At 41.8% G+C, this 17,986-nt stretch overlaps 1 protein-coding gene across 3 annotated transcripts in view; it reads right to left on the bottom strand.

The window, feature by feature from the left end:
• Window positions 1-17,837, bottom strand: part of LOC113036855 (WD repeat-containing protein 49) — a 39,543-nt gene extending 21,706 nt beyond the window's left edge. For 2 of the 3 annotated variants that reach the window (XM_026193395.1, XM_026193397.1), the window contains exons 1-9: window positions 14,595-15,706; window positions 11,777-11,950; window positions 11,162-11,251; window positions 10,948-11,040; window positions 9,483-9,654; window positions 6,747-6,914; window positions 4,999-5,147; window positions 4,132-4,365; window positions 3,635-3,799 (exon numbers count right to left, since the gene is read on the bottom strand). In XM_026193395.1, coding sequence (XP_026049180.1) covers window positions 3,635-3,799; window positions 4,132-4,365; window positions 4,999-5,147; window positions 6,747-6,914; window positions 9,483-9,654; window positions 10,948-11,040; window positions 11,162-11,251; window positions 11,777-11,950; window positions 14,595-14,909 — 1,560 coding nt within the window. In that variant the 5' untranslated portion in view covers window positions 14,910-15,706. Of the gene's footprint in view, window positions 1-3,634; window positions 3,800-4,131; window positions 4,366-4,998; window positions 5,148-6,746; window positions 6,915-9,482; window positions 9,655-10,947; window positions 11,041-11,161; window positions 11,252-11,776; window positions 11,951-14,594; window positions 15,707-17,267 lie in introns of those variants that run through there. The other variant, XM_026193396.1, reaches the window with a different exon arrangement.
• Between the last annotated feature and the right edge of the window lie 149 nt (window positions 17,838-17,986).

Below are 17,986 nucleotides of genomic sequence, written 5' to 3'. Positions count from 1 at the left end.
ATTCAGAGGTTTCTGTGGACACTGCTCATGTCAGCACTTATATTTCTAACCTTTTCTTATAACCGATTAAACATGATCTCCTTCCTTTTGCCCCCATTTTTGGTGGTGTAGGTACAAATGATCAGTCATGACATTCTCATAATAAATAAGATACTGCAAATAATTATTTCTGCATTTGTGCGATTGAAGTCAATTGAAAATGTGTATGAAATGACACTGTTTTAAAGATTTGGCCTAAATAATTTTGGAGTGAATGAGTCTAAACATGATGACCTAACTAGTGATACCCTGACACACACACACTCAAGCATGTTGTGCCACTTTCAGCTGAAACAATGTTTCAAACCATATTCCGGGTTTTTAAGTTCAACATTTATGAGGTTTCAAGAAGAAAATAAAAGACAGATCTGAATGTTTGAAAATGTTTTGGAAAAATTCTGTAAAGATGAGATGAAAAATACTCGAAGGATAAATTTAATTGGTTTATTATTTAGATAAGTTGAAAAAAAGTTAAACAAGCAAGTAAATGAAGAAAAAAGGTAGAGGAGAGAAAACCCCAACAATCCCCTCTGAGCAAGCACTTGGCGACAGTGGGGAGGAAAAACTGTCTTTAAACGGGCAGAAACCTCCGGCAGAACCAGGCTCAGGAGGGGACAGTCAACTGCCGGGACTGGTTGGGGGGTTAACAGAGGTGGAGCAAGACGAGGCTGCATCAGGTGAGGAAGCAGTAGCGTCTCTCCTCTGGAACAAGCGGAACCATTTTTCTTTTTTTTCATGCACTTTTCCACGAGCGCTTTTTTTCCCAGGATGAGATTTCTCAGCTCATCGATGGTTACTGCGTTTTGTTCTTCAAGTTTCTCACATCTTTGTTCCACCTCTTCCAATGTTGCTTGTTCTTCTTCAAGCTTGTCTTTGAGTTGTTTGGATGTTGCCTCCTGTATCAGCTTGTCCTTGTGCATGTCTGCATTTCTCTGTTGGACCTCTTTGTGCTTGTCTTCTAACTGCTCGTTTCTTTTCTGGGTTTCTTGGAGCGTGAGCTGCAGGTCTTCATGTATTTTGTCTTCTTGTTGTTTTTGCGCCTGCATTTGAGTGTTTTCACGCTTCAAGTTATTGAATTCCACCAAAATCCCCTTAACGAGCTCAGAATTGTTTCTCGCTATCTGATCGATCCTTTTCTGCATCTGTGAGCACCCACCGTTTCTCCAGTTTGTCCTTATCTTCTTCCACTTTAGTTGCTTTGTCCTCCAGCTGATTACAAAACTCTTGCAGTTTTAGATTTTTAGACTCAAAGTCCTGGACGATGCGTTTTCCTTCTTTCAGTCTTTCTTGTTGTTGCTCTTTCTGTTGAAGAAGGTCTTTATTTTGGCGCAGTGTTTCATCCAGGCTTTCTTTCAGCATTCGGTATTTTTCCTGCATGCTCTTCAGTTCGTGCTGCATGTCTCGTTGCTTTTTGTCATGCTCTTCCTTCTGTTGGAGGAATTTATTCTTTTCTTCCACAGCTTCATGGAGCTGTCTTTGGAGGAGCCGATTTTTTCAGTCCATGTATTGGAGATCCCGTTGTATCTTATCACTCATCGTTTTCTTGTCGTGGAGCTGGTTGGTCATTTCTTTTAGTTCTGCACTTTTTTGCCTGTTTTCTTTAATGAGGTGCACAATCTGCTCTCGGGTCTGAGCAAACTTGATTCCCCAGCCCTCATTAATAATTCTTATGTCCGGCTGGCGCTTCCGCTTATCCTTTTCAGGGTCACGGGGGGCGCTGGAGCCTATCCCAGCTGTCACAGGGCAAGAGGCGGGGTACACCCTGGACAGGTTGCCAGTCTGTCGCAGGGCCCAAAAAATCATTCAGCAAAAACTTTAGGAAGGATTAAATCAACAACATGGTTCATTCTTAAGTGGAAGAATGCTCAGCAACACCAAAAAGGCCTGACAGACCACAGAAGACACATAAAGTGCATGATGACAGAATTATTTCCATGGTTAAATAAAACAATTTCACAGCATTTAACCAAGTTGTGATCTCTCTCAGAGAGGCACGACTGCCTGTCAGCTCTGTTAAGATGTCGGCTGCCAGTGGAACCCAGTCACTAGTGTTTATTGATGTGAGTGTTAACTGTGTGAAGTGTACAGGACTATACTTTCTGCTCAGATTCAGCCAAACACTGTATAACTGATCAGAGTTTCACAGTGTAAATGGATAATGACTCATTGCATACCTTGAAAGTCACCCAAGAGTTTCTCAAGACAAAAGAAACAGGATATATCAGTCACCTGATCTAAACCCAGCAATGCAGCTTTTCAGTTACTGAATAAAAACGTGAATGCAGAGAGACCCACAAACAAGCAGCAACTGAAGGTGGACCGGCAGAGCGACTCAAGGGAGCAAACCTAGCATTTGTTCACGTCCACGTTCTAGACATCAGGCAGTCATCAACTGCAAAGGATTTTCATCCAACTCTTAAAAATAATACTTCCAGTTAAAATTACGTTAGATTGTCCAGTTACCTTCGAGCTACTGTTTATGTATTAACAGCATTAACTGTCCCAAATTGGTAAAACAAAATGTTGGTCAAACCCCTTGAATTTCAATCACATCTGGATTTTTTTGATGTTTTATTCACTGTGGCGGTGTACAGAGGCAGGATTACACATTATAGCATATCCTGCAAACCCTGAAAAATGTAAATGAGATCAGTAAGATTTGATTCTGTCATGATTAGGCTGTGTGCAGGCAGGATGAGGACCCAAACGCAAGCTCACGGAGGCAGGAATGAACTCAAAACACAGTGTTATTGCTGACGGAAGTTAAGGCGATACAAAATAAAGTATTATTTCATATTAATGAAGATATAAACTTGTAAAAAAAAATTTAATATTGTAAAGTGATAAAATAACAATACAGCAAACAAAAAATATTCTTCCTCACACTGAAAAATATTCAGCATTGCCATAAAGCACCCACATCAGCTTGACACAGCTAGAGATACAAATGGGAACACTAAATGATATTGCTAAATCTAAATTCTTAGGAATATTGTTTGTCTTACAACATATATCATCTGATAATCACCTCTGATAGTCTCCAGCACCTGAGCAAAAACACTATTTGAATTCACAGTGATCCAGTGGGGAAATTGGCAAGTACCTTTAGACCCATTAGACACAAACACCAACCATTTTACCATTTTCGGGGGGAAATTTGTGCCAGTTTGTCAAAAAGCTGGTGTTGTCCCTTCAAATCCACGTTTGGCCATTAGCCAACAGTTAATCACACAATAATCTAACACAGTGAGCCGCAGCTGATGTAAATGTAACCATGCTGGTTTGCAGCTGCACACATCTATTTTGTAGTGCCCATATCAGGAGTAAATACAACAATTTCCTAGAAACATTGTCCTAAAAAGCTGCTACTCCACATTAATTCACACTTTAATTTTGCATTTCACTCAGGCTTTAACATTTCCATGAGGACTAGCCGGCAGCTGTACTGTGCATCTTCATATCCGTACAAATCCGTGTGTGTGTGTGTGTGTGTGTGTGTGTGTGTGTGTGTGTGTGTGTGTGTGTGTGTGTGTGTGTGTGTGTGTGTGTGTGTGTTTGTGTGTGTGTGTGTGTGTGCGTACGCCTGTCCACCTACTTTGACCTCTCCGTCGGCGCCCGCGGTAAACAGTCGGGTCTGCGTAACGTCTAGGGCCATGGTGGAGATCTCAGCATCACCATGGCAACGGTGGAACTGCTTGACCTTTTGTCCTGTGTCAGTCAGCCAGAAGATCACAGAGGAGGCAGAGTCGCTGCTGACTACCTGCAGAGAGAGTTTGATCCATGTTATGCTACAGCAAAGGCGCTAATGCATTCTTTAATGATGCTCACATAACCAATCCATTCTCCACGCTTATTTTAGCGCTAAGCCACCGCTGAAGAATACATAATGGGAACAAGAGGAGGAAGAAAAACACGAGTGGCGCACAATAGGTGCTCATTTTCACATGTTTGGTGTCTGCTGCCGCGTCAGTGGGAAACAGCTTGTTAAGAGGAGTGAGAAGAACTGGAGAACTTACCTATTGTATTAATTGTACATGTGGAAACACAAAGAAATAAAACAGCAGGTCACAGAAGACCATGTCACTGACATACCTGTCTGAACCGACTGTTATACAGCACACAGGTAACAGGATGTTCATGGCTACTGGTTTTCTTCTCCTCCCTCTTGGATTCCAGCAGGAGAAGCAGGCTGTTGAATGAAAGCACAAGGTGCTGGCGCTCCTCATTGAGAAACAGGAAGGGGTGTGTGTCCCCCTGTATGTTTGGAAAGACACCGGCCAGACGGTGTGTGCACAGCTGGCTGGACACATCCCACAGACAGAGCACCTGGAAGGATAATAAGGGCTCTTATGTGTCTGTGCTTCAGGGCAGATATTTTGGTACATATCCACATGTTCCTAAAAAAGAAAAGTGCCACTAAAAGCTATCGCTCCTACAAAAAAACTTTTATTCAGTGATTACCAAGCAAATACATCGTTGCACCATGAAGAACTGCTCCTCTGGTTGCAGTTTTAGTGGCCATATTGCTTCTAACGGCAACAACATGCCTGTCGCTGCTCCAGAAATTCTTTCAGAGTGAACTGAGGTAAAGCCTTCAGAGTTTCTTGCAGTGGCAGATGGTGTTTGAGCAGAGGCAGATGGAACATAAATCACTTCTAAAATATTCATTCTCTTCAGAAAAGCCAAAGAGAAGGCAAACATGCACGGTGCTACAACAGGGAGAGGAAAAGCAACAGAAGCACCAACATCCTCTTTGCATCAGAAAATAAAACAAGGCTTTAAACGAAACACCAGCTGACAGTGGCAAGAAAAATGTGAAACAGGCTCGTCCCCAACACCTCGTTCGTCTGCAGTAATTAAAGCAAGGAATAACAATTAATATTACAATTACGGGGCTCTTCATCTCTACATTATCTGCACTAGTAGCGGGTCTGCGCACCCACTGAAGGGCACTCCTACCTTATCTTTGGAGTAGCTGAGGAGTTGTTGCTTGGTCTGCAGGAAGCAGACAGCAATGACGGGGCTTGTGTGTCCACCAAGGGCGCACACCGGCTCAGAGGTCACGTAAGGATTCCACAGCAAGACGTGATGATCCACACCTGCTGTGGCTACAACCAATCAGAGGCACCATTCAGACCTGGAAGTAACAGGCTTCTTTGTGATCCTAACACAAGCGGACAGCTCCAGGCATGTTAGTTCACACCTGGCATAAGAATGCATGTCCAGTGTCTTCCGGTGACTTTTCCTCTCTATATGGAGATAATCATTTACATGACTTCTGTTTGCAAATGAAGATCAAATGCCCGCACGGGTCCCCTCCAAGTCAAATCCACCCCACCATGAGCCCACCTGTGATTAAACAAACAGGTTTACTCACTATTTATTTATTTACATCCACAGTTGGCCAACAGCCTTATGCAAAAATCTGTCAGATCTCAGTGCATTCCGACTTGGAGATAACTGCATGTTGATTCTGGTAGCAGGTCTGGTCAAACGTAGGTTTCAGAAATGGACTTGTGCCGGACTTTGATCTCGAGTCTTCGCAAATCGAAATTATGTAAAGCTCACTCGCATACAGAGCGGGGTAGTGAGATCCAATTACAGGTGGTCATTCAAGATGCATTTTAATCCCAAGGGTGAACTGACTGATCATCAAAAGAGACATTTCAGTGCCAGGTCTGAACAGCTCCCAAATTAGCGGAGAGATTAATTGCAGTTATTTCCAGGGAACAATACCGCTCCCAGCCCCCTCCACCACCACAACCAATTTACTGTTCAATGAGGCATTTGACAGTTTTGATGATGCATTGTTAGTAAATTTAAGTTGATTGATTGAGAACTGTAAAAGCATTCACGTTTTTGCAATTATTTAGAAACACATGGTATGGTACATTACACATTTAATAGATAGTGTACAATCATTAGAGTTTTTTTTGTTTTTTTTATGTTTTTTTTATGTAAAACCTCTAAGTTAAACCTGAAATGAAAACCTTCAAGTGAATAAATATGATTCATATACACTCATGGTAAAAACAAAGTGCAGCCTCTTTCATTCAAGGTTCTATCAGGCATAATAAAAAGGTAGCTAAATATAATCTGAGGTTAATACAGCCTTAAATGAACAACAACAGACAAAATGACAAAATATGACATATTACACTGTGTACAACCTTACTGCTTCCATAGGAATTAAGAAGGTAATTAGCAGCCAGGTGCTAATAATCAAATGTACTTGATTAAGTGACCATTTGCATGTAAAAGCAGAAGGTTTTGGCCATAATGCACAGCGCCATGAACGCAAGCATACTTAATGTCGAGCACGGTGGTGGAGAGCTGATGATCTGAGCTTGTTTTGCAGTCACAGGACCTTAGGATCATTGAGTGGACAATGAACTGAATACTAACATATTAGAGTCACATGTGAGGCCATCTGTCTGACAGCTAAAGCTCGTCATCCAGAACAGTGATGTTTTGAATCATGAGGAGCACATAGTTTTTTTTTTACATACTTCTGCATTTTATCTCAGTTTTTGTGAAATAAATAATGTCAGAGTCTTCATCTGAGGTTGCATTTGCCAAATTTCAATTCGTAGTAAGGACCAAATTATTTTTATCATGTCGTAATACCTAAAACCTTGAAAATTACATTTTACCATGACTCTATGTCATCATACTTTATGTTGTACAGCCACTTCGTTTGGACCCACCTAACAGGCCGAGTCCAATATGGAAGTCGACGTCCCACACACCGTCCTTTGTAGAGTAAGAAGTGATTCGTAGGCTCGTGCTTTCCTTTTCCCTCCAGCCAATCACGATGCTGCTCTGTGGTGCGATGCTGCACGACACAAAGGCCTCAAGTGAGCCCAGGTAACGCACTGCAAGAGGCATAATAGTCAGAAAAGTGAAAGTAAATCAGAAGTGGCATACTGTAGTTAGCTTGACTCCATCCAGAAAAAAGCAAGTAGATAGTATAACATTATATTAACATTTCTGCAGTTTATGTCATTGTAAATTTCTGCTTTAGCATTAGGAGCTGCTTATTTGTCATCGTCTTCCAATCCACAATAACTACAACTGGTTTCATCATAAAGGAAAAGCTGTATGGCTTGTACAAACACAGCAATAGGCTTTTTATCTACAAGCTAATTTCAAGAGAAGAAAATAATCCTAAACAATAGCTGCTGCCTTCCTGTGTAAACAGCAAAAGTTACTGGCAGAGTGACTAAATTAGTTTCAAACTTGACAAATTCAATATAAAAACAACATTGCAACATATTTTGATGATGACACACTGCTCATCTTCTTTCATTTCCTCAAATTATATCCTTCTCCTTGCTGATGCCAAAATGCTCTCACTAGCACGGCTCCAAAGGATATCCATCCACTCTCTGAAACGGTTGCGCTAAATGTGCAATGACCGCAGCCGTATAGTAAACCGACCAATTCTCAGGAGCTCAATATAGCATAGAATTAGGCGGTTATGATTTGCTCACTGGTATTACAGAAAACGTAATGGATCTTGCATCACCATCTATCTCAATTAAGACTTTGATTGAGACCAGCTAAATTGGTTGCCACATGTCTCTATTAGAGGCTGCTTAACTTTCAAAGCCTGCACAAGCTAAGGGCTGGTTTTGAGATGGCATGTGACAAGTCGTAGGTCAAACACTGGCTGGAGAGCTTGGGGCAAATAATTATATCTGAATACACTTCACGCATTCCCATCTTTGCTCCGCTCCGTGAATTTAAGAGATTAGTGGATTTTCAGACAGCGGGTTGTGACTCATCATTGATTAATGATCCCTTCTCTTATTCATTGACAAGCACAGCTCATCAAACTAGTTGTGATGCAGACTCAGATACAGAACATCTGCTTCCTTAGCCGGTGCTGCAGCTATTCTCGCACTTTCACTGCTGAGATTGGAAATAACACAGAAACAGCAGGAGTCATTGTGTGTTTATATCAAAGCAAACCTCTCATGTTGTGCAATAAATCGCTGCACGTTATGGGAGATTTTTATGTTACCTACACGCTCTCTCCATCACTAACACACCCCTTCCTTGCACCTCTCATTCTTTGTCCTTATAGGACTGTTGTCCATCCCAATTTCCTCCTAATTTGCTCTCAATTTCCCCTCACTGATCCACCGCTGTCTCTTTCTCCTTCCTCTCCTCCTCTCTCTGGTGGCCCATGAGCCTGAAGGTTTGGAGGTCTGGATAACCAGGCATGTCTAATGGTACACAGCCCACTCATACTGCAGGGTGGGAAACTTCAAAAGAAAAAGAACCAGCACCCCAGAGGTATGCAAACACACACACACACATGCATTCACGCGGGCTGCCTTTATTTACAGTCAGAAATGACGACACACACGCCCACACACAAACAAGCGTGCTCTTGCCGATTCACGTGCATGTGCACACACAGATTGTAAAATTTTCATTTAACTAAAGCTTTTAATGTTTCGCCATTGTATCCTTTGTTTCCCCATTCTTTGTTATTCCTTTTTCCCCATTTATTGAGCTTATTTATACGTGCTTTATTCTTGTTTTCGCTTTTATCAGGATTCCCCCCCCCTTTTCAGCGAATCCAGCCTCAGAGCGTTGTCTCGGCTGAATCATTATCAAACAGCCCAATAACTCTTCAGAGAGCCTCTGTCCAAATGATGCAATCGAGATAAAACTAAGCGACCTCTTTGTTACCCACGCTGAGCTGCAGTGGGGTAGGGGTGGGGGGGGGGGGGGGGGGGGGATCTCAGCAAGCCAGACCTCAAGTTCCTGACTTTATATCAACAGTAAAAAGTCTGGCTATGAAGAGAATGACTCAGGTCTCACTGTATGTGTGTCAGCGTGCCTGCATCAGTGACCGGGACACACCCAGGCGTTTTCATTGTGTTGCATAAGCTGTTATTGCAACGACACCGGAGACGTGACCAAGCAAGCCTGTGGCTCTCATCCCAGGTGTGAAGGGTAAAGTGTGCGTGTCTGTGTTTGCGTGGGTGTGTTAAGTAGGTCTGACACCCAGAATGTGTTGTTTCTATCGGATATACTCCTGATTTCATTCTGACCTGATACTGGAGAGCTGCTTTTTTTTTTTTTTAACCTGAGGCTGAATACAGTTGTGCACAGGAATGACAAACAGAAGCATTTGGGTTCTGATTATCGCTGCTCATGCAGGCTATTTCAGCTGGCTCCTTCTTTTGCATACCATATGAAATAGCAGATGTGCAAACAGAGGAGTTTTCACTGGGACAAGACAACAAAAGAGAAACTACAGCTGCAAGAAAGACATGAACTTTTACAAGAATGTTAGGCTATAATTAAAGAGAGAGGGGTTTGTTAGTATGCTTATGTCTCTTTGATGGTTTGTGTGTGTGTGTGTGTGCGTGCGTGCGTGCGTGTGCGCGCGTGTGTGTGTGTGTGTGTGTGTGTGTACTTTCTACCTTTTCTAACCCAGCCAGGCGCGTGTGCTTGGTGTGTCACGGTGTAACAGGAGCGATGCTTGCCTTTGGCCAGATCATCCCAAAGGATGATGTCTGCTGAGTCAGAGTCTGTCCTCAGACTGAATCTCTCAAACAGGAAGATCTGGGCTGAGGTGAAATATAAAGCGCTGACCTGGGAATATACACAGACACTCACAGTCGTTGAGCAGTGGACCTGTTCGATTCAGATTTATTTATGTAGCGCCAAATCACAACAACAGGCGCTTACATTCACCTTACATTCTTTAGCTCATAGGGGGTCACTTTGCGACAGTGGGGAGGAAAAATGACTTTTTAACAGGAAGAAGCCTCCAGCAGAACCAGGCTCGCAGAGGATCAGCCATCTGCCATCAGCGGTTGGGGGTGAGGGGAAAGAGAAAGAGAAGAAAGAGAGCATATGGAGGCAGGACAAAACAGACTAAGGGAGAGACAAGACAAGGATTTAATGACATGCTGCAGTGGTTTATAAATAGGGAGAGAAAAGAGGCAAGTGGAGCATAAGTGCTCATTGCATCACACAAAGTCCCATAGCAGCCTGAACCTATAGTAACATAATGAACACATATGTGGATAATGAGGATAACGCCTTCCTCTCTTGTTCTTTAGTAAACTAGTTCATGCATTTACTACTTCTAGGCTAGACTACTGTAATTCATTATTATCAAGATGTCCTAAAAACTCCCTAAAAAAGCCTTCAGTTGATCTAAAGAGTACTGGCAGGGACTAAAAAGAAAGAAACATATTTCTACCATATTGGTTTCTCTTCATTGGCTCGCTGTTAAATCCAGAATCAAATTTCAAATCCTTCTCATCACATACAAGGTCTTGAATAATCAGCCCCCATCTTATGTGAAAGGCCTGGTGCCTGAATCACCCCATTAGAGCACTTTTTCTCTCAGACAGCAGGATATGTAAAAGTAGAATGGGAGCCAGAGCCTTCAGCTTTAAGGCCCCTCTTCTGTGGAACCAGATCCCGGTTTGGATTTGGGAGACAGACACCCTTTCTACATTTGAGATTAGGCTTAAAACTTTCATTTTTAATAAAGCATACAGTTAGAGCTGGACCCTGAATCTTCCACTAGCTATGCTGCTATAAGCGGCTGGGGTGTTTCTTTTTCACGCTCCATGTGTTTCTACAACACTCTGCATTTACTCATTAGTTATAAATTTCTCCTCCGTTGCAGCAGATGGGTGCCCCTCCCTGGGCCTGGTTCTGCTGGTGGTTTCTTCCTGTTAAAAGGGGTTTTTTTTGCTTCCCACTGACGCCAAGTTCTTGCTCATATCTTCTGTGGATTATTGTAGGGTCTTTGCCTTACAATATAAAGTAACTTGAAGCGACTGCTTGCGATTTGGTGGCATATAAATAAAACTGAATTAAGTTCTTTTTCTTCTCAATCATTTGCTTTTCTTTGTATGTGTGTATTACCCGTCCTCCAATGTCTCCTATAGTGAGAACAGCCTGGTCAGGGTTACAGGGATCTACCCAGTAGTCTAGACACCAAGGAGTAAAGTTCAAGCCCTAGAGTAGATAAGAATATATGAGATATATTGCCAGTTCTTATGTTCTTAATAATGCAATGGAATCAAGCTGATGGTAAAATGAAAATAACACAAAACACTAAAAAAAATCTCCTTGTTACCTGGAGTTTACACTTGCAGCTGAAGGTCTTTTTACACACGAAGTCATAGAAACACACCTCTTTACTTGTGAAAGCCACAGCTATCTGAGACTAAAGAAAATGGAGTTTGTTAGAAAACACAGAAACATGGAGACATGCAACCTGTCCCTATTATATAACAAGGACTTAGCAGTTTGCCAAACTGTTAATTAATGCACAATGGGGGGAAAAAATCCTCATGTATTATTCAACGCGGTTATACAATACAGAATATGGCATCCATAAATCTGTAGTTTAAAGAAATGCCAATTAAAACTTACAATCAATTATTGATGGTGTTATTACTAAAAAATGTATGTTTACTTTCTGATCTTTATGCACCAGCTTCGTGTCTGAAACGCAATTAACCAAAGCCACAGATCAATAATTCATTAATTGAGTGGAGTATTTGTTTATCTCTGTGCCATACAATATCTGCTCCATTAAATGAGGCTACTTATCAGTTATTAAATTATAAATCCATTTCTTTGAATAATATTTCTTGAACTACGCTTCAGGAGCCACAATGCAGCAGTAATCGATGAGAGGACTGATTAATAGTTAGGTATGCATCTCTCAGTATGTTGATAGGTTCACCTTGTCGACGTTTTGCATCAGCACCACATCTGTGACCCAGAGGTCCTTGGGTGCGACTGTGCTGTTCTGCAGTCGATGAGTGTGCAGAAGAGACATGTCCTCCGCATCCCGCAGTCCTACGTTTCCTCCTTTACTCACAGTGAGATACTGACCTGAACTCTGCAGGTACAGCACCTGAGGAGGCCAGAGGTTATTACAAGCAAAACATTTAAAGAAAATATCCACAGAAAGACTACAATTCACACTTCCCCGTAACACCAGCCTTTAGCTTTATGCCCCAATGAAGTTTGCTACATTAGAGAGTGGCGTTATTTATTAAAACCTGAGGAGACAGCTTTTAAAAACCAATTTAAAATATTAATTATGGCTTGAATTTTCCTCTTCTTGCTAGCTACTTTATAACCGCAGAACTACCCTAATATAAGTTCTCTAAAAATGAGCCCCTACTAAATCTTCCACTCATTGGATACAGGTGAATAAAAGGAGCCGTTCTGTGCTGAATCTAATAAAATTGAGAATTAATCATTACAGGAGTTATTGGGTGAACAAAACTTGGAGCTGCAAAAAATAAATTAATTCATTTTAAAAAGCTTGAAGCTGACTGCATCTAATGAGCAAGAGACAAAGTAGATCTTTGATGAAAGGTAGTTTATTAAAATTTCACCGCAGAGGTAAGAGGTCAGATGTTCTGCAACGTAATTGCTGTCTTCTCCCTTTTCACAGTGTACCTTTGTAAGATCTCCCAGATTCGCATGTCATTTTTCCATAATTATTATAATTACATATTGATATACAGCTGGTGAGTAACTGATACAATGCGTTTATCTGTAGTGCGAGCGAAGGGCTATCATTTTGGGGCTCTTTTAGCAGCTTTTTCGTTGCTTTAAAAGCTGGAAGACAAAAACTGTTATTCAATTTGAAGTATATACCCAATGAAGTGTCGGTGAACCTGTAACTGCTAAATGGCAACAAAATAACTTTTATACTTAACAGTATATGGTATACTTTAGTAAGTATTTCAGTGTATGCAATAGATTCCCATTTAGCTTGTAATAGGGAAAAGCAACGTTCAGGAAGAAATGGTGGTAGATGAAACAAATAATATAGGACCATGTAAAATGGGCAGGTGCAAATCCCTGGGGAACTCTGATGAGGACAAGCATTTCAGAAATAGCATGTTCTGTGGGGTGCTGCTGGTTAGCAGCACTGAGTGGTCAAATGAGGGACAGACTGTCCACAAGGTCTCGGGGATGTGCTTGTATTACTAAAACCTCACAATACTGGCACCAAGGGGTACTTATAGTCTTAGAACCATGCTATAGGCAGGTATCTTTGCTATTAAAGCTGTTGTGTTGCTCTGGCTCATCAGAGTTATGTGAAATATCAAACACCAGAAGTGATTTTGGGAGACAATTACATGACAGAGCAGCTCTAGAAGTGACTTTGAGGAAGAAAAAGATGCAAGATAATGTGTGTTCTAACTGTATGATCCATGTAATACTGCAATGGGGCGGGGCGATCGTGGCTCAAGAGTTGGGAGTTGGGAGTTCGCCTTGTAATCGGAAGGTTGCCGGTTCGAGCCCCGGCTCGGACAGTCTCGGTCGTTGTGTCCTTGGGCAAGACACTTCACCCATTGCCTACTGGTGGTGGTCAGAGGGCCCGGTGGCGCCAGTGTCCGGCAGCCTCGCCTCTGTCAGTGCGCCCCAGGGTGGCTGTGGCTACAATGTAGCTTGCCATCACCAGTGTGTGAATGGGTGCGTGAATGGGTGGATGGATGACTGGATATGTAAAGTGCTTTGGGGTCCTTAGGGACTAGTAAAAGCGCTATATAAATACAGGCCATTTACCGATGTAATGTAATGTAACATGAAAATAATATTACATGTTTACTGAGGCTCTTCCATCACATTATCGTCTCCTCAAAATCACTTCCATTATAGACAGACAGACATAGATAGCAGAAGCTCACAGATAGAGAGCTTCTGCTGTATTTTATTTAACATTTAATGTTCTTTTGCAGCATTTTTCTATTTGCTTGTGTTTTCTTAAGTTGCACTGCCCAACAGTTTGGTCCACAATTGTAGCAGACATAAAGCAAATATTAATATTTGGTGTTACCATTTAATGAATACAAGTCCAGAATTCACTCCTTTTAGCTCAGTTTTGGTCTTCAACAAGCCCTGAGTGAAATGTGTACAAAAAAAATGCAAAAGCTGCAAGCTGTTGGTGGATTTGTCACCATTAGTAACCACTTCCTGCTTTGCTACAAATTTGCCAGGGTTATAGATACAGTACATTGTTTCCATATTCTCTATTTGATACTTAACTAGTGGAGTAATGGTCAGAAATGAAAGCTATCTAAGCAACAATACTCTGCCTCTTTAAGGCTGTCAAACCTTCCAGGCACTTGGAGAACAACTGACACAACAGTCTGACATTTCGACATCCTCGGGATTGAAAGATTAAAGTGATGAGCCGTCACTTTATCCAAAGCGGTGGGGACTTCATACCGGCTGCTTCATTTACATATTAATTGATAGATGTTAAAGGAGTCCAGAGCCATTTATCTCCAAAGGAGTCAGCCATTTTGATGAGCAAGACCCTAATACTTTTTGAACGTTTCCTTCCACAATGTTTAATAATGTGCAATTCCATCCAGTCAGCAGAGTTTTGGATTCCCTAGACTGCCAATGTCAAAATGTTTTCAGATAACATGCAGAGGGTCATTGGTTTGGGGGGGGGGGAAGAAAAGGGGGAAAAGGCAACATGCTATGACTTTTCTTCGTGTAAGTCTCTACTAGGTTAAAGGACCTTTTACCTTTTGAACAGGGTCTCGATGTGGACAGGTGAGGGTGCGTGGTGGCTTCCAGCAAGGCGCACTAACAGTTTTGCTGTTCTTTAATTTATTGGAAAGCTCCATCAGCAGAAATGAGCACAGGCCTCCCCAGTCAATGCACTCTTTCTCCTTTGAGGTGTCGCTGTCCAGGAGGAGGCCACTGCGCTGCTGACTGAGAACCACGCTGTCAAACAAGAAGCCATATTCCTCCTCGGACCCGTGGCCAACTGATGACCAAGCAAGATCGATGAACTGAATTCGGGACAAGGAGCGGGATGCACCTGAGAAGTCCTGCATTCAACAGCAACAGGATTGTGAGATATTGCACAATCTTGGCACACAGCTGAATACAGCCAACTAGTGCACTCCCAGCATCAGCAAAGTTGGTCAATCATGAGTGTGGACTATGTAAAAGATGGAAATAGCTTCAGGCTATTTAAAGCCTCCCTTTTTTGCCTCCAAAGTACCCCCACTTTAAAGAAGTCCATGAGCACTTTAACCTCAGTAAACAATGTCTCCAATCTCTTTGAAACTGTTAGCTAAAACTAGTGCATCTCTTAGCTATTATAGTAAGGTATAAGACTAATACCTAAGGTTAGTTTCAAGTCTCAGTTATTGAAGCAAAGTATAAGACTGACAGCTATGACTAGTTTCAAGTTTCAAGTTTGAGCTATTGTAGTATGGTGTAAGGCTAATAGCTAAGATTAGCTTCAAGTCATAGCTGTTGTAGCAAGGCGTTCCATTTAGAACGGAACACACAATAAATCAAGGTGTGTTTAAGACTGTGGCTACACTGTGACAGGAAATTGGTGCAGTTCAGGGCATCACAAATAAGCGACTTACTTCTAGGTGGCTACCTCCATCTTTTATACATCAGTTATGAGAAGAACCCAAAAATTAGGGCAGTACTTGAACAAATTAACTTGACAAGCTGTATATACTCCAGTAAACTAAAAGTAAGTAGAACATACCCAAACCCTATGATTTCTTAGTAAATCCCTGAAGATTCCCTTGTTTGTATAGCACTTCTTATCAGATCTAAAGGTATGGTTCTATACTGTCAAAATTGGAGAGAAATAATTTAACCCTGTTCTTTAAATGTGAAATAAAGGTGCTGTAATACAAGGCTGTCAATAGACTGACTTGAAATCAAAGACTCACAAGGAAAAGGTTCTGTAACTTTCTATAATCCTCAGCGTTCATTCTGCTTTCAAGCTGTGCCACCTCCATTCTCGTTCCCATGGTTACAGCTCAGACCTGTCAATCAATCAGCAATAAACCAGGTGAGGTCAAGGAGGTAAAATGCGTGTCTGCTTGCAGGTTGGTGTGGAATAGGGAATACACACACACACACACACACACACACACACACACACACACACATCACTGAATAAAATAGATTTCCCAACGTCTATGTGTTACATGACAAAACAAGATGCACTCAGAATAATCCCTCAATAACCTGCCATATCTATTTCACATGGGTCGTCATGCCACCGTGATCGTACAGCAAGGTCACAGCAGCAGCTTATTCTTGCCTCTTTTCACTGTTGGATAGCGTGCAAAGGTTTCCGCTATTTTCCGAACTGCAAGACTTTAGGAAGTAGTCAAACAAGCCCCCCCCAAAAGAAAATTTCTCAGAAAGGCAGCGGGTTGCCAAAGCATGTCGAGTCTGTCATATCCGTTAGTGTGAAATAAAATACAGTCAGATAGATGGAGAGAATAAAAGTGTGAATAAAAGGGAATGATTTCTGAAATTGCTCTGTGCTGAAATTAAAAGCGCATTTGAAGTCAAAGGGAGAAAGTTTCTTTTTAACTCCAACTCTCCTACAAAACACTCCAAGGGGCAGCGGGGCGGCAAACACTGTTTCATTTTTAGCATGGCATAAACGTTTATGAGACAAATTCACTGGATGTGGCATCAAACTGAACAGAGATTTAGATGACAGGCTGTGTAATGAAAGCAAAGGGAAAATAAATAAATAAATCAATGCTTTGCTGCAGCTATTATCTTTTTTTTTATAACAGTGATGAACTGCAGTGTGATCTTGACATGATAGTTAAACCAGACAACAGGTTCGCAGTAGACTGCAAGATGACTTTAGACTACTGTAATATTTAAAAGAACACCGATACTCATGGGACAATTTCTTCACATCTTGTTTGTGAGCGTGATAACTTCTAATCAACCACATCCTGACTTGTTTTGTGGCACGCCGCTGGCTTCAGTCTGCATGCGACTGCAAAGACGCAACTCTATAAAGAAAAATGAACACAGAAAGCTTGATGTGCCGTCCAAATTGCTGCTGCTTGAAAGGTAAGAGGCATTTCTTATGAATGCATCCACCTCTGGGAAAGACTCCTTTTGCAATCTTTTAGCAAACACACTTATCAGGGTTGCCTCTCCTCTTCCTGGATGGTCACTTTTGCTCCAGTTAGTCCTCTCAAAACTGTCACTGTAGTACTTCTGAGTTTTTAAAAGAACATGCAGTTAACTTGTCCGTCAACAAAGCATCTCAGCTCCTAACTGTGTAATGGCAGACCTGGCCTTCCAGTATACACATACCTCAAGTCAAGCATGTTTTCTTTTCAATCACAAAGTTCAAACAGTGAAACCAAACACAACTTTACACTTAATAACAAATTCAAACTTACCATTCAATTTCACCTCTCATTCTGTCATGGGTGTCTGTAGTATGTTGTCCCAAGAGTCCAGCTCTGAGGTGTTGGAAACACCACTTTCAAATGTGTGACATTTCAAACAAATCCTCACCTTCTGGCTATTTCGTCTTAGCAATGGCTGCCTCTCGTCTACAGGAGACTCGGCCGATTTGTGGCTGAAGTTTGTGTCCAGAGGTTATTCTAAGCTGGCAACGTGTAAGAAGCAATCAACGCCAACAGCCCTGACTGCAGGCACACACACCCACAGAGAGTTAACGAACTGCCCCCCAGTAGCCCAGACAGTGGCAGAGGCCACACACACACAACAAATCTTTTATTATCCTTCACTCTTAAAGACTCGGGCTAAGTTTCCTGGCAACCGAGTAGTCAAAAAGAGTTGTGAGAGTTTGTGAGTCCAGGCCTATTGTCAGTATGCGTGCGCGTGTATCCTTTCTATTCTCAGATTAGGCACAGGAGCGAACATAATGTGTGTGAGAGTGAGGTGCAACAACGCCACATACAACAACACGATTCACACAAAGATTCCACGGCGACTGATAATAAAAGAAAAATACTGACGTGAACCTGAACAAAGATAAAATACACACAAAACAGCTTTACAGCATCATTCAAATGCCTGTTAGAGGGCATCCTGCAGGTCAATTGTTGCTATGCACACACAGACGCGCATACACACACACAGAGAACAAAGT

Source organism: Astatotilapia calliptera, chromosome 14, assembly GCF_900246225.1.
Source record: "Astatotilapia calliptera chromosome 14, fAstCal1.2, whole genome shotgun sequence".
Lineage (NCBI taxonomy): Eukaryota > Metazoa > Chordata > Actinopteri > Cichliformes > Cichlidae > Astatotilapia > Astatotilapia calliptera.
The sequence above is the reverse complement of the archived record's forward strand: the minus strand, read 5'-3'. Positions and strand labels throughout refer to the sequence as shown.